Raw genomic sequence first — 17,608 nt, 5'->3', positions numbered from 1 at the left:
CCTTTATGGTGTTGTCAACAGACTGAAACACAGAGACAGTATCTGGATCCATCTCTTGCTCTGACTGTTACCACAGAATGGTGCTGAAAGGCGGAACAAAATATTTTACTTTGAAGTATAAATATATCCTCTTATGTCACGCACATCTACGGCTTCACATCCTCTATTATCACGTTCATGTATCTCATCGGGTGGTGCAGTCGTTAGCGTGATCGCCTCACAACAAGAAGGTTGCCGGTTAGCTTCCAGGTTGGGAGGGAGGCAACTTGTGACCTTTCTGTGTGGAGTTTGTATGTTCTCCCTGTGCTGCATGGGTTCCCTCCGGACACTCCAGTTTCCTCCCACAGTTCAAAACATACAGGCAGGGAATACAGAGAGTGTGTGCGTTAATGGTTGTATGCCTTTGTGTAAAGAAAATGAATGAATGTATCCCATTAGGTTTTCCTAGTTTCACCAACTCAAACATTCTTGGTCAGAAATGTTCTCTCTTCTTGTTGTCTATATCTGGCGAATTATGTCTGCAAATCTTCTGCACATGAGCGTTCCTCATATAACAAGTTCTCCCTATTGAGAGTCACATACCTCTAGTCGGATAAGTTAAACGTTGTTCCTGTCAAATTTGACTTCAATATTGTCTTTTGTTTCTTCTGTTACTTTCTAAACTTGTAGTAAAATGCGTCATCTTGTGCAGTCAAGCGTGTTATTCTCAAATGGATAAAACAATAACTGAGATAAGTCACAACAACGCAGCCTCGGGTCACAGGTTTAAGCACCTCGAAAGACTTCTATTAGATCTGTGCTCTGCTTTTAGTAACACACTTAATTGCAATGAAAATATCTAGGTGATAATAACCTTTGTAAAAGGAGAGTTGTTAAGAATACATTTAGATAGGCAATTATTTTAGTAAGCGACACCGTCAAAAATATATGGAATGAGACGAAATGTCAGGACAGAGGGGAATAGATGTAGAATGAATATATGCCTTTAAAAATTCTCTTTTTGCTGATGCTATCCTTTCTGCTTCACTCCATACACATCAGTACACGTCTTCAACGTCATCCATCACTGCATCTTGCTCCCTCACACCTGACAGTCTTAACCACAGCATTCATCTCTCAATTTATATTGAACGTCTTTACATTCAAAGGATCTTAACGTGTCATTTCCTGACATCTCCCACCTATACGTCCTGTTGTCTTTTTCAGCTTCACCTGAAACTTTTTTCTTTTCTGTGTTTTGCTCCTCTAAACTCCACGTATACAGGTTTTTGCTGAATGTTATGGTCAATATTAATCAGTGGATGTGAAAGTGGCTCCCTGGACTCAATAACAGATAAACAATTTTACTATCATGGACACCCACTGTGATGCAAATCCCTCTATAACTGACCTTTTATTACCACTGCATTCCACCGTACACACACAATCCTCACACACTGTTGGTCAAGCTCAGCGTGACAAGTCACACATCAAGCTGGGAGTCGAAGAAGCAGGGCCTTCAAGTGCACACACAGCTGTTTACCGTCTCACTTTCACTGCGTACAATATGAGTACAATTATACTCTTCTCAAAAAGCAAACGGATAAATGACTCCTTAGGTTATCCACCCCTGACTAACACAAATGACTCCACTGCAGGATGTTTTCTGTGTATAATCTTTACTACAAATCAGTCCTATGAAGTATCCTTTCTCCTGACCATCCTCACGCCCACTGATACCTCCTCTTCATCTGCTCTTACTTCCACATTTTCACTTTTGCTTTAAATAAAACTTAAAAAATATCCATCTTCGGCACAAAAGCATGTGTTACTATATCATGCTTAATATACATCCACATTTACAGATATCAATCTGCACTTTATTATTGTATGGGTTCGGTCTTGTGTATAAACAAGCTGTAAAAAGTTTTACCTGCAAAAACAGATCGTTGAACATTCCTGTAAGGAGATACTGAAAACTGTCCCTATTTAGTTTTTGTATAAAATACTATATAACTTAGCAAGATGTTCAGACCCATTATTCTCTAATCTTTATACATTATTGTGCTTTAAATGTAACATCATCTACCTCCCTAAAGGACTTTTTAGGACTCCATTTTATTTAAAATGCAAAACAGTTATCTCAACACATTTTTCATTATAAAAACAGGTCATTTCCATTACAAGTACTTCAAACTTTAAAGAGTTTTGTTGTACCAAAGAGCAGCCATTAAAGCCCTTAAAGTGCTGATCTACTGTAGGTTAAGGTCACACACGCAGACATGAAGGAAATAAATTGCTAGTGTAAGCAAAAACATTAAAAGCTACGCTTGTATTAAAAGACAACTGTGAGAAAAAAAGGACCTAATGTTAGAAAATGTGACTTAACATGTACACATATAGGGACTGAGACTTTTTTTGGGCGATCATTTTTAGTCATGAGTCATTGTCTTTCTGTACCTGCCCTCATGTAGACTGGCACAGCAACGCTCTAGTGGTGAGAGCACCCAATTCTGCTCAGAATTAAGATAAAAATTCCAGTGATGTCGGCAGGCTGCAAAGAAGCATAGGTCAGATGGGAGAGTGTTTGGCTTGTAGCTAAAAAGTTGAATCATAGCTCCAAATAAGATTGTGTCATTGTGCCCCTGAGCATGAGACTTAACCCTGTTTGCTCCTGATGTTGAACTACTCCCATGTGTAATTGGGTGTGAATGGGTTGTGAACAGGCAAAGAAAGGGTCATATGAGTAAGAACCATTTACCATACTATACCTTTGCATGATATACTGTGCAGCACAGAAAAAAAATAAGACCTCTATGAGGAGGAACACAACGACATGCTAGAAAGGAATGTTTGGACTACTTTACATCGGATGCTGCCCCCAACATCCAGAGAAAATTGAAAGGATAAAGGAATAGAATAAAACGATCATAAGACTGATCATTACTGACAAATATATTTCTGCAAGTTTTAAAAACCAGAAGAAAAAAAAACAATTCCAAGAATTTTAGACAGAGACTTTGTAATAAAAAGTCATTATTTAATAACAACTTAACATTAAATCTCATTACTTAACATGCAACAAAAATACCCAAACTAGATCGACTCCTGTTGAAAATATATGTATTGAACCGGTCAACTCCCATCATCCCACAGGGAAATGTGTTCTGGATCTGTCGGAACACAAATAAATTCAAAATGAACTTTTAGACAACAGAAATAGTGTCCGTGCATAGCGTAGTCCTTACACCCTTTCATGTGGTAGTACTTTACTTGACAATCTATGAAATGGTGTATTTTAAATTGAAAAGGCAAACACATGCCCACACCAGCACACACACACACACACACACACACACACGCGCGCGCACACACACACACACACACAGCTTAGAGTCGCCCTTAGGCCTTCTGAAATCCCCTTATCACTTTATTACCAATTAACAAAGCGCCGCAATGAAGGCTGAGAGTTCCTCTGTCGGGGCGGAGCTCTGTGTGCTTCTAATCATCTCAGTTATAAATTTCCACTCTGTTGCATCAGGAAAAGTCAACTGAGGTCCCAAACACTGTTCAACTTTAAGATTGGGTTTTACATTAGGTTTGAAAGTAAATAAAAATGTGATAGTTTACTCGCTTGGACAGAGAAAGGCTACAATTGGATTCCCGGTTAAGGTTTGTAGTCACTCAATTCCAGAAAGAAAAACATCCACTTGTGGTAACACATTGAAGTGAAGTTGATGTAGAACATCGATCTTTGTGGTCGATATAAGTGGTATGTGTGCGTACAAACGCTGCCAGCTCTTTGTGGAGTTGATGCATATTGATCTCCTGATGGAAGCACTCGGGACAATTGATTCACTCACTGTCATACTTACACGATTTTATAGTAGAGTACATAGTATTCAACATGTTGAATAACCAACATCTATGTAGTGTTGTCATTCATATTTGATTAGTTTCCAGTCGTATTTCAAGACTTATATGTAACAAAAACATTTATTATGTAAATTATATTCAATGTCTGAATTACAGAAAAACGATGTTTTTGCTTTGCGTAAGTATTTTCCTTTTTTTCTTTCAATTGTGTAAAATATGCAGCCTGACAAAATTGTAACATGTTTCTCAAACTGCCTTTCATATATCCATAGGATGTCTTTTAGTTGTTTTGAAACAGAAAAAACTGTCAAATGTACTGGGAATTGAATCCAATTAAATAACTTACTGTGTTGACAGATATAGTGATTCTCTGTTTTGCAGCGCTGATCGTTCCAGTTAAAGGCACTTGATGCCTGCATTTCGACACAATTTCCAAAACTGAAAGCAAGAACAATGTTATACTAAATAAATCTGAGTCTTATTTTTTCGATTTCAAAGGAGCGTGGCATTGCTCGTTATACGGAGAGGGTGGCAGAGAAGGCTGACATCTAGTGGTCAGAAAAAGGAATGCAGGTTCATAATGGTACAGTTGTTATCTTGAGCATTTGACTTTGGACAAGTAAAGCAACAAACAACACGAGTTCATAATGCCGAATTGTGAATTTTAAGTGTGTCACTTACCCTTTGTTGTCTGGCTGCCCAAAGGCAAAGCTGCTATATTTAAGAAGGTCTCCAGTGTCCCAGCGAAATATATTTTTGGGGCGTTTGTATGTCAGACCTGTGTAGATGCATTGCTTAAAAACACACTAGATGAAGTGAGTATAAAATAAACTCTGTTTGATTAATTCTCTCTTACAACTTTACCTATCCAGAAGCCATTTGGCTCAAAATCAGACTTGCTGATATCATTGCTGATCTCCATTTGGTTGAGAAAAAAAGCCAGAATGTCCTGAACCTTCTGTCTCTGTATCTGAGCAAGAATAGCTCCTCTCTTCTGAAGATTAAAACAAAGAAACACAAAACTGAAGCCAATTTTACAAAGGACATTTGGCAGCACACCAAGCTTCTGACCTGACACTGGCGCTTTGCTCCATAGTAGGTGTTAGCAGCAGCAGACACAGAGAAGCAGACGCCATCAATTATGACATCACAGCTTTCAAGGGGAAATGAAACTCGCTCTGCCAACACAGGTAGAAGAGTAGCTCCCTGAGAGTTGACATGATGACTGCAAACTTCAATATACAGTGACTTCTAAGTATAGGTTAATTAAAGTAAAATGCATGTGAAAGGTTTTTTAATTCATATCTCAGATCTTTTTTGTACATTGGTAAATTTGACAATACAAAGTTGATTGTAACTTAACCCAACGACAACACAAGGGTTCATCGTTTTTATAACTTCAACATTGAGTTTAAGGAGTGACCTTTCTTTATCCTTAAAAAACAAACTTGACCTTAACATTTTTAAAAAAGGTTGTGCCAGCACAGAACAAGCCCTTACCATCAACTGTTGAATCACATGATAATATTTGTTTACCTGTACACTCAACACCGCTGTAGCCAAAATCACATAAGCATGAGCAGCGTTCTTCACTGAACTGACCGTGGACACACTGCACACTGCACCGCACTGCAAACAAGATGTATCCTTCAAACTTTGGAAGATTATGCTGCATCTTGTGATGTATACCTTGGCAGAATCGACCGGTGAATCCTGGCTCACACTTGCAGTTGCATGTAGATTGATTGAGATGCCCGTGTGGACCACAGCTCATGCGGCAGGGATTTGTAGGAATCTCTGACACATCACAAAAACAAAAGGGCTATTACAACTGCAGATTAGGATTCACAATTTTCAACATGGACAAAATCTCAATGGTAAGCTTTTCATCCAATATGTCTCACCGCAGAGTCCGCCCTCGTAGCTCCACTCCATGAAGCAGCCGGACATGGATGCAGGACACAGAGTGCAGGAGAGTCCTGTCCGGTACGGTGTGACCAGTCGGCCATTCAACTTCCAGTTACCTCTGCAACATTCAGTGAATACACAGTACCTCACAATGAACCCTCTCAAAGTGTAACACAACAAAAGTCTACACATAATAAACAGTCAACTATTTGTTCTTTCGTTCTTTGGATCTTCATTCATACCCTGGGTAGTATGCACACACAAATATCATGAGCGGCTCTCCTCGAAGACAGACAGCAGAGGCACAGCCCACATTACTGGAGGTGGCCCACACCAACTGCACAAAGACACAACAGTTATGTACATACATGTCTGCGCTAATGCAACACAAACCAAAACACGTTTTAATACCTGTGTGTAGTGATGGCATGTTCGGTTTCCTCTACATAGGCCCGTCTGGTAGAGGAAATCTTTGCCCTCCTCAAACCAACCCTCAATGATGGCAGCAATTGAGGCTTCACCAACACTAACCAGATGTATATTCCAACCAATGTCGCTGGGGGCAGGCAGTTGATAAGGAGAGAGCTCTGGTTCACAGAAAACTGCTCTTGTCTTTGCCAGTCCAGCCAACCTTTCATCCCACACCTGCAGAGAAGTGTCGTGTCAGTCAGAGTCCATATAACCAAAAGGACAGCTTGCACACACACACACACACACACACACACACACACACACACACACACACACACACACACACACACACACACACACACACACACACACACACACACACACACACACACACACACACACACACACACACACACACACACACAAACACACACACACGCACTTTGGTTTTATGTCCCATCAACTAAATACAAACATTTATTGGTCTCAGACATTAGCCTGACTGAAGAAGACCAGGGTATATAAACGAATGCATAGAAGCAACACAATGGTCAAATCTGAGGTGAGGTGATGCTCGTTTATTCCTCACCTCATGTTTGAACCATAAATTTGATTTTGGAAAATGGAAATTCAATGATATCTATACAAATCATAAAATGTCCATGATCAGTCTTTCATAAAGATCATTGTACAAACATTAATATTATTTTATGTAATCATTATTATTATGTCTGCTGCAGAGACATCAATTGTAAGAGTAAAAAACAAACATTTTGTCCTCACACTGGGACTACTCTACACTAATCACAAGGTTCATTTCTACACAAAAGTATAATGAATTAGGAATTAATGAAATATCACTTATGATATATTATATGTTTATATAAAACACTGACTTATATGTTAAAACATAATTCCTACATCCTTTTGTTCCACTTATGTGCAAATCTAAAGTAGCAACAATTACTTCTATTCATTAAGCACTAAAAGGCTCTTTACAGGACAGAAACATATACACAATAACATCCACTTGTTTGTCAGATTAGAATCAATGGCTTCTTTCTGATAGAAAGACGTATTGTACATTAAATACGCTTAAAAAGACAATTTGGCATGCTGCCTCCGGCTAATGAGTAATTATTGTAGCCACTTTCAGAGATGGAAGCCAATTGAAAAAAGGCAGCCGGCAGAGAGAAACATCTACATCAAGCATGGAAAATCCAGTCTGACACTCATTGTGTACTGCAGACTCTTTAGTAAACCATTCACTGCTTACAAAATGAAATATTTGAAATGCTTTATATCTTCAAGGGTGCATGAAAACAGAATATCTGCACTATTGGAAAACATTTGCACCTTTAAATTTCGCTTCAATTAATTCTGATGAGAAAGCAATACTCACAAAAAGGACAAAGGAAAAGTGGGACGAAAGCGAAAAACAAAGTCTTAAAAAAATAGACCTTATAGTCCTTAACTCGTCCATTCTAGCATCAATCCATCTGCTTGGTGTTGCTCATCTTGATAAAGAAACACTTTAAAAAAAGGAAAGATTTGCTTAATTAGACGAAGGGTAATTCAACTAAACTGCAGAACTGTAGTTGACAGAGCCGGGGGGATGCTTTGCCAGGTGAGATGAATCATTGTGTGTGCATATTTGGCAGCAGAATGACATAGATGTTTTCTGTCTGATTCCACAGATAGAAAGGGGTCAAGACGATGACACTGATGTGTGATGGTGACATGCTTTTAAAACGGCCATTGTTTCACCAACAGGTTTAAAGGTCACCAGACACGTTTCTTTCATTGTCCAGTTGGATTAGCGGTAAGATTTCAAAGCTCGGCTCAACCATACAGATAATACTGAGCATGTCAACAGTAAGATCTGCACACTAGCTATTGCACTTGTGAAAGTAGATGGAGGTGATAGCTCTTTCTAACAGCTGTGAGGATTTACATCATGGAGTGAATGTATATTTTTGCTGCGTGAGCTCTTAGAAAACATCTTGCCGCTAGGGTAAAAAAGGGCTGAGCATTATTTATTCTTATTAGAATATTATCTCAGTCAACAATTTCTGTGAAATGTGCCAAGGTTGGTTTTTAAAAAATGATTGAGATTATCGTAGAGACACTGAAGCCGAGAGCATTTAACATCTAACATCGCAGCTCTTTAACATGCTGCTACGCTTCTGAAAACCTCCCCTGTGAGGGTTTTTCATAGAGTAAATTACCTGTATTACCGACATCCTGAATAAGGAATGATTACCCACATCCATTTTTTTCTTATAACCATCTTATCAGCAGTGAGCAGCTCTCTGAGCCACAAGAGCAGCCGAAGAATTCAGACCAAACTGCTTACGTGGCAACAAGGAGGTTATCTGCCAAAGTGACAGTGTGACCAAACATACAGTATATCTCAGATTACCTCCAAAGGGAAAAAAAACTTGGTTACATTGTCCCCTCGGGCCACAATTAGATCCAGCAATAGATAATAAGAGAAGGAGGGATTTAACATGTTATACCTTTTTTACATTAATATTCAGTAGTCTAGATGAAACAACATCACGGTTATAAAAAAAATAGATGTTCGAAATAGATACGTTTTGACTACATTTGAAATAGTATGATCAGATAATGCTGCTGCCAGAAACAATGAGTGCATAAGCTGCATGTATTTGATAGAAGTTGTCAGTCATCCATCATTCACTTAGTTTTACTCAAACTGTTGACACTAAACCACGCACTTCTAGACTCCACATACACTCAGGTGAAAGCATTCATGCTGCAAAGAGGGAATACCAATGAACAATAGAGGTCACAAACCATTTTTTGCATGTTTGCAGACATTGGATTGACCCGGCTCCGTAGTCTATTGTGATGAGCCACGATGTTGAACTTTGTCCTTTCTTCATTCTCCTTTGCAGCCTTTTCTGCAGAAACAGGATGTAGACATGATGGTGCTTTTAGCATGAACAATAACTCTTGATTAAAATGGGAGAGATGCATTTTAATTTATTAATTTGAAACTGAAAACCCTTTTCATGTCAACATATTTCAATGATGCGTTTACAAGTTATTTGGCTATCCTCTCTAGTTATGTGTACGACTGTATCACCTTTCTATGACAATTACTTCTATCATTGTCAGTGCTGGTTCTTATTAATTCACAAAATCTCTCCATGAGGCTGACATTTCTAAGCAGGCTCCACATGTGTAGGAATAAATACAGAGATACAGTAGGTCCTTTTTTACTGCTCTATAGAATTTCAAAATATGTGTTGTTACTTACACCAAACATATAATAATGAAGGGATATTGTATTGTATTGGCAAAAGTGTGACAACAAATATAAGGCAAATTATTTAACATGCATAATTGAGTATTTAGATATACAAAGATATAATGTGTTATTCAATATGCTGCAGTTGTTCGTATTGATCTATGTACATTTATTGGACGTTATAAACATTGTAATACCTTCTTAAATGATTTTAATGTAACTGGATTAATTTCAATTAGAAGGGGGAGAAACATGTCTATCATTAATATCTGTTGGAAGTCAAGCTTGTATAATGTTAACCTACTTAAAAATGTTACGGTCATATTTCATTTATAAGTTTTAGTTGTTTGTTTAAAATTGTTACAAAGTAGATGCAGTTGTTAAAGTCGTTAAAACAACGTTAACCGAACAAGATTAGCTCGCGTCATGAAAAAAAACACTTTGATAAACAGAAGAGCGTGTTCTCGTCTAGCAGGTGTTCTGCTCGTGTTTACCGGGAGGTGACGCCGCTACAAGGATCCGGTTCCCAACAAATATTGTGCTGAGAAGATAGAAAACATACAGATCCAAACCGCGGGACAAGCTGCGTGTCTCCATATCTGAAACACCAAGTTCTGGCCGCAGCACCCACAGGTTCCCATCACTTCTATCCTCCCTCCTTCTTTCCTCCTCCCTCTACTATTCCACTGCTGCGTGACGTCATCATCAAACGGTCGCACTCAGCGCATAACATGTTGAAATCCTTCATTAAACTTAAAGCTACTACTTGATTACAAAAACATCTGATAAACAGGACAGTTTAATTTTTATTTAAAAGATAAACCATTTGAATAATGTCTAACGTCAAGGCACATTTATTGTTTAAACAGACGTCATTTGGATTTATAAATCTAAATTATCCGAATTTATGATCTTTCTCTGTCTTATTTTTTGCCTCTGACCTCTCAGAAATAGTTATTTACGTTTGTATATGACATGAAAGTCATTATTAAGATTTGCTGTGTTGACAGTTTTATACTTTTGAACAATCATTAAATTACCTAGCATTAATGCTGCACATTGAAATGTAAAGCAACAGAACAGAGTTAATAGATTGAAATCTGTTATTCTTTTATTTTAAGCAGCAAACATGACAATATGCTTTTGTGTCATGACTCAGATGGTGACTAAGGCGTCCAACAATGCATCAAAACACACAGACTGCCTCTGTGGTATGAAAGTGTTTTGTGTGACAGATCTTGTTCCCAGACTACACCATTATTTCTCATCACTTTGTTTGTTCTTGTCTTTGGGGCTGTATGACCTCTGACTGAGTCACAGAATCACAGGCGGTCTGTCAGTTTAGTCACATGCTGACTTGAAGAGTACTGACGTGTATCCTTCTGTGCAGCCTTGTAAGCAGTTTGTATGTCTATCTGCAAGTTGCAAAGCAGGCAATGGATAACACTGACAACACTGTAAAACAAAAATCGTGAAAGGATGAAAGGAGGGGCCAAGAAATAAATATATAATATAAAGTTATATAATGACATTTTCCACTCCAACTGTATAAGGAATTGACATACATAAACCTGTAGGCTCTTACATGAGTACACATTTATATCACATATAAAAGTATTCTCAGTGGAGCCCACCTTCGGTTTGCTTTCACTTAAAGTAATGTATATGCCCAAATGTGTGAGCATAAACCTCGTCTTATAGCAATCTGTTGTGACAGTGTCTCTAAATGTATTCAGGAGACCATAATGCTGTTAGAGTTTACCTAAAGTATCACTCACTGATTGGTTCCACTGTAGCAACACAACATTCCGCAGTGGCAACTTTTCCACTGCCCAGTACTTTCCTTCATTGACCCATAGAGGCGGCTCAGTCTGTGGACTGTCCACTTGAGGTTAACATCTTTTTAACCCAGCCTCCCTGTGGATGGAGATTACTGGAAAAATGATTGTTTCTGCTTTCATTGCTTTGCTGGGCTTGTGTTTCGTCCATCCTTCAGCTGCACAGGTGAGTCGAATTTAATTTTGACAGGTTGTTTGTGATTTGTGAGTTTCTCATTATTTGTGTGTGATCCTTTTACTTTTGGTTTGTTATATCATAAGCACTTGTGAAACTTAATGTCATCCTTTTCAAACAACAATTTATTCAAACTTCTATTAAGTGTTACAGCTAAAAATTGGGCTGGAGATTCTGTTGTATTTCTTCCATTAATAAAAACGTAACTAAACTAACTAAAAGTCGTCTGACACTTAAATTGGATTGAATATGCTATGAGACTAGATGTAATTAAATCAGCAGTGAAGGGCTAGATGAATCGACTTTATGTTTTCAAGAAATTTTTTTTACTTATCTGTGAATACATGAATGCTCTTTGTAGTTGCCCTTGAAGGAAGAACATTTTTAAAACAATTGAAATTGAATTGAAGTTTATCAATCAAAATTTTGTCTTTAGTGCGATGTGGCTAACGCTATTCGAGCATTTTGCTACAAAAAGTTTCAATTCTCTAACACACTCACACACAAGTCCAATCTGCAGCCAGAAGCAGAACATCAGAGTCTGATCCCACAGAAAGACCCCATTGACACCCAAACCATAAACACCAGACAGTCTGCATCTGACCGAGGTCTCAGTTCTGTTCAAATCCAAAAGGTGTTTTCAATAAATATTGACTCTTCTTACATAACTTCTCTGGGGTGAAAAACACTCATTGGTTGTGCCAAAAACATGTGCGAGAGAAGTGGCCTGCAGTGGGAGAACCAAACTGTTGAATGAAAGAGAGTAATGAGGGGCTAAGATGGTAAACAAGTCCCAGCCACTCCCTCGTCGTTTCAGCCTATAAAGACGGAGGGTTGTTACCCTAACAGATGCATCAACTCAAACCTTTTACCACATTATAGAAGCCAGTGTTGACTTGTGTGTTTCTCTGCTATCATGTATTTAGACGTTACATAACTTTGTTTAATGAGGATTAAAACTCTTCACGCCTAAACCCACATGAGTAAAATGGTTCACTGACTGTACACTGAATATATTGGGTCTGGCTAAATCAGGTTTGTACTGGAAGGAGCATTCATACTAGACTTCTGCCTGTATCTGATCTTCTCAAGAACACTGGAGTGTATGGCTCATTTTTTTGTGTATTCTGGCTATGAATGTGAAGACAACCATCAGAAAATATCAACTGTTATTTCCTGTTAAAAGAGGGCATGTAAACACAATTGAACTGTGTTTAACATTTTGGCCAATTACATTATTTGACATTATTGGTTTAAGTGGTTATATGTTCCAGGACTGTCCCAGTAAACATGAAATACAAGGCTCCCTGAAACAAGTCCAGAAGCTCCTCTTGGCTCACGAAACCTCCTATCTACAAAGTCTTCGGAACCTGAGGAAGAAGCTTAACGTTCTACAGAGCAGTGCTGGAAAACATTCTACAAAAACAATCAACAGTAGGAGTTTCTCTTTTTGTTTGTAATTTCATGTACATATTTTTTGTTCCACTTACATCCAAAACATACAGTTGTAGAAATTTTAACTTTTCAACCCCAGCCAAAGAATTTCACCTGTAGTCAACCAATTTATGAAAATAAATCAATCGTTTCCATCAGTATTTACACCATTTTCAACAATAATCACACAATGTGCAGCTGTGATCAAACAACTTTCAGCTGATCAGTCAATACACAGTATTAATTTATAAAAAAAAAAAAAGAGGCAGAGTTTTGGGATCATTATATATATCAACAGCCAGTTTGAACAACAAGCAAAAGAAAACCATAATATTTTTCAGGTACTTGCCCAAAACTGGATGCTCCTGTTAACGGGAGGAGACTGGGCCGATCACACAGCATCGGACATGAGGTTCATTTTGTCTGCGAACCTGGATATGAACTGGTCGGATCAGAGAGCAGACTTTGTCAGGAGAGTCTGACATGGAGTAACCAACAACCTTTATGCCGAGGTAAATGACAATGTGACCCTTGATTTGTTTCTCAGACTGTTATTACAAATCACCAATTCATCTCCATAAAACCATCTTCAGCATTAGTCAGGTTTTAATGTCACTGAGTGGAGACTAAGTCTCTAAACCTAAATGCTCTTTGCTGATATACCTTGAAACACACAAACTTGTGGATTGAAAGCTTCTCTGATTCCCTACAGACATAAATGAATGTGAGTCATCACCATGTCTTAACGGAGGGACGTGTTCAGACGATGTCAACCAGTTCTCTTGCACATGCTCCAAAGGCTGGGCGGGAGTCACATGTCAGAGCCCTGTTCCAAACTGTAGGTACCGGCCACGTTCATGGTCCTTTTAGTTAACTAGAAGAATACATTTCTGATTCAGGCAAACTATGGCAAGCACACAGAGAAAAGTTATTTTTCCTTTATGCCAATTATTAGAGATTATGATTTACCAACTATAAAATAGTTATAGTTATAGTCACATAAACATGAAAAAATACTTTTCAGTCTTATATTGAATTTTCTTCAATCTGTTTCATCTCTTCTTCTAATAAGATTCCATATAAAATATTCCAAATGATGTAGTGAAAATCAATATTAAATTATATTTCGAAGCAGCTATATGTATGTCAAGCTATTCAACAATATGGAAATTAATCGAACTGTTTAAAAAACAGGCCAAGATATACTCTGCCTTTGTGTACTTCAGCCATAGAAATATCTTCTACTCACAATAAGGGATATGTTTATTAAATACCATATCAAGGATGTGCATTTAATGGCTAAATAGTATCTTGGATGTTTTTATGACTGCTTATCCATCTGAATTTCTGCCCTTCCTTGTTCAGTCTTTGTTACCGTGATAAACACCACAGTCCCAGCCTCTCCTGCTGCCACTGCTGCATCAATGCCAGCTGACACTTCTGGTCCCTTTAACCGTCCGTCACGCTGCACTATAACTCAAGGGACCACCCACTGCACCTGTGAGCCTGGGTACACAATCTCAGGAAGGGACAGTTACACTTGCACTGGTAACCAGGCCAAATGAAACAACCAACATCTTAATGTCTATTACTCTAATAACATGCATTATATGGTTCATTACAGATATCGATGAATGTCAGCTCTTTCATAATGGACAGGCTGGAAGACTTTGTTTACATTCTTGTGTGAACACGGCAGGAGCATATCGCTGTACCTGCCCTAGTGGCTATAACGCAACAAGAGATGGTCGCAGTTGTAAAGGTGCAGTTGTTTTTAAATGTATTAAAATCTAGATTTAAAACGAAGGCTATTGCAGACATTAAACTGAATTAAAAAAGAAAATGGAAAAATTCTCGTAACAATAATCATACCAACAACAATAATCAGTCTAGCTTACCTGACTGTCTGCTTGCAAAATAAAATAATTGAACAAAGAGATTTCCAGAAAATGTTAACCATATGAAAAGACAACACTAATAAGTGGTGTTATCCATCTGTATCTTCAAATATTTTGAAAATGCGTGACTCAGTGTGGTCTGGAAGGATCTGCAAAAAGAGGTCCTGTTCTTATTTGAGACCGCCTCCTGCTTTCCTACTTATGCCATTGCTGTTTTTTCTACTGTTAAAAAATGTATCATATGGATCAGGAACAAATGTAAAGTATATATTTAGTTGAATTATGTTATTGTTAAATATTAGAATAATGTTTCGTATTTGTTTTTTGTTTTTTATATACATTTGACTTGGAATTTTTTTTTCCTTTTACGAAGAATGTTACAATGTCATTTTCATTCTCTACCTATGCACTTTTTGCAGATTCTAAAAAATTGTGTTCTCTAAACAGCATGTTTTCTTCTCACCAGATATTGATGAATGTGCCAACAGACAAAACAATTGCACTAAAGACCAAATGTGCATCAACACATATGGGGGTTTCCAGTGTGTGCGAGTTGAATGCCCAAAGAACCCACACGCAACATATGTAAAAACATCACCAATGTGAGGATTATTATATAAGTATTGTATTTCCCTGTGTGAGATTAATAAAGTATATATCTTGTATTTTCTTTTCAAATAAACATTTTGCTATTTACTCTATTTCCTTTTTGTTTTTCAGGCGCTGTGAACGAAACCCATGTCCCGTAGATAACAAGGCTTGTTCACAAGCCCCCAACTCCTTCTCCTACCATTACCTTGCTGTTGTCTCCAACCTGTCAGCTCCTCGCGTCATGTTCAGAGTCTCTGCACTGCGTCCAGTGGGTGACACACTTCGCTTCACTATGCTGGGGGGAAGGCAAGCTCGGCGCCACTTCACAGTTCAGCGATCAGATCGTCTGACAGGGCAACTGATGCTGGTTAGCCCAGTCCAGGGCCCCGCAACCCTTGAGGCCGAGGTAGAGATGAGTGAGCTGGAGAGAAGAGTCCAGTTGGGCCGTTACATCACCAAAGTTACCATGTTTGTCTCACAGTACGACTTTTAAAAACCTGAAAATGTATTATTTCCAATAAGATGTGCAAGTTGGTATAATCAAATAATAATAAAGTTGCTATCAAATCATCTTCAATACAATCATCGAGGAACTTACTATAAATTATGAATTGGGTAGATCGATATGTAAAGAAACCTTGAGAACTTTTGAAGGTGCTCTTAAATAAAATATATTATTATCGTTGTTCTTTTTCTCACGTATACAATCTAGGTTTTGAAATCTTTCTAACAAAAATGTTTTACATATGGTGGTAAATAACTGTTTCGGTAGAGCTTTTCGTATTAATAACTATATTGTTATTATTATATATATTGGTTTCCAATTCCAGTTGTACAGCGCAGTCTTGTGAAGAGTTTGTAGGTTCCCTACGTGCTACTGAATACACTCTGGTCCAAGACATGCAGAGAGGTTAAAGGATGATAATAAATGTCCTTTTGTCTATCAGCTAATGTACTGAGATTGTGAGAAAGTAAGAATACTTTTGAAGTTATGTTGTGATAAGGAATATGTGTACTTGAGTCTCGCCTATGCTTGGTGATTTGGTATCAATAAATCATTATGCTTTCTAAAATTGTTTGCTGAGAAAGAATGAATTGACACTGATTATGATCAACAAAAACCTTAATGAAGGTAATCAAGATAATCAAGATTTAAAATGTTGCCACTATGTAAGCCCACACGTGAAGGTGAAACTTTCTTTCGACATCTGAACCCATTTCTTCATCCAGTTTCTTTTTCTCTCCCACCTCCTGCCCCTTCCCAATTACAACCTTAGTTTAGTTCACAGCCGTACATTCACTCCCAAATAGCAACAGCAACTGCAGAATTGATGTCCTGACCAGCACACTTTCTTGTTTAATGCTGGCGGACAAAGTCTGCACAGAAATGTATGATTTTTCCATCCTCATCGACCTAGTAATGAAACCTATTTAAATGATTTTTTATATATACATATATATACTTATTCTCTCATTCGTTCATTGTCTACAAATTGTCTCTACTGTTCCAATATATATATATATATTGTATATATACTGTACATATTATTATTTTTTCAACAGCAGCAGACCATTTTATCTGCCCTGTGAGTTTAACATTGTGATGCTAACAGCTGTGTACATTCCTCCGGATGCTAATGCCAGCGTGGCACTTGGACATTTATATGATATTATCAGCAGCCACAGAGTTCGTTTCCTGAGGCTGTTCACATCATTGCTGGGGACTTTAATCATGTAAATTTAAAGACTGCACTCCCCAAACTCCATCAGCATGTTAAATATACTTCCAGGGGAGACAACACACTTGACAAGGTCTATCCGAACATTAAACTAGGCTTCAGGGCTAAAGCACTTCCTCACCTCGGTCAGTCAGACCACATGTCCCTGCATTTAATACCAGCATACACCCCCATAGGAAAAGTGCTTCTGTCACAACCAGAACTGTTAAAACATGGCCTGAGGGTGCTTCTGAACAGCTTCAGGACTGTTTTGAGTCAACAGACTGGGATATCCTTAAGCACCAAGATCTGGAGCAGTACACAACATTTGTCCTGGATTATATAAAAGACTGCACAGACAATGTCAATGACAAAAGAAGTGCAGTGCCTGCTCAGGGAGAGAAACATCGCTTTCAGGGCTGGTGATGCAGTGATATACAGCACTGCCAGATCCAACCTTAAGAGAGGCATCAGGACTACAGGAGGAAGATTGAGGGCTGCTT

General features: G+C 38.1%; 2 protein-coding genes across 2 annotated transcripts; one reads left to right on the top strand and one right to left on the bottom strand.

Annotated features, from left to right (window-relative positions):
- Positions 1–3,042: 3,042 nt before the first annotated feature.
- LOC148078885 (C-type lectin domain family 18 member A-like) lies at positions 3,043–10,048 on the bottom strand. Its single transcript, XM_087793565.1, has 12 exons — positions 9,946–10,048; positions 8,995–9,101; positions 6,175–6,408; positions 6,006–6,100; positions 5,760–5,881; positions 5,545–5,652; positions 5,392–5,484; positions 4,927–5,033; positions 4,720–4,849; positions 4,537–4,633; positions 4,202–4,293; positions 3,043–3,152 (listed from the first exon to the last, which is right to left on the bottom strand). The coding sequence occupies exons 1-12, from the start codon at positions 10,046–10,048 to the stop codon at positions 3,115–3,117; spliced, it is 1,326 nt and encodes a 441-aa protein (XP_087649691.1). The 3' UTR covers positions 3,043–3,114.
- A 1,283-nt stretch (positions 10,049–11,331) lies between these two features.
- Positions 11,332–16,323, top strand: LOC148078884 (fibulin-7). The gene is made up of 8 exons (XM_087792926.1): positions 11,332–11,455; positions 12,739–12,898; positions 13,240–13,410; positions 13,611–13,736; positions 14,264–14,446; positions 14,523–14,660; positions 15,263–15,398; positions 15,517–16,323. Exons 1-8 carry the CDS (start codon positions 11,375–11,377, stop codon positions 15,878–15,880), a joined length of 1,359 nt encoding a protein of 452 aa, XP_087649052.1. The 5' UTR covers positions 11,332–11,374; the 3' UTR covers positions 15,881–16,323.
- Positions 16,324–17,608: the final 1,285 nt, after the last annotated feature.

The sequence above is a fragment of the Callionymus lyra genome, chromosome 6 (genome assembly GCF_982586985.1).
Source record: "Callionymus lyra chromosome 6, fCalLyr1.hap1.1, whole genome shotgun sequence".
Taxonomy (NCBI): Eukaryota; Metazoa; Chordata; class Actinopteri; order Syngnathiformes; family Callionymidae; genus Callionymus; species Callionymus lyra.
This window is presented reverse-complemented; position numbering and strand designations above follow the sequence as displayed.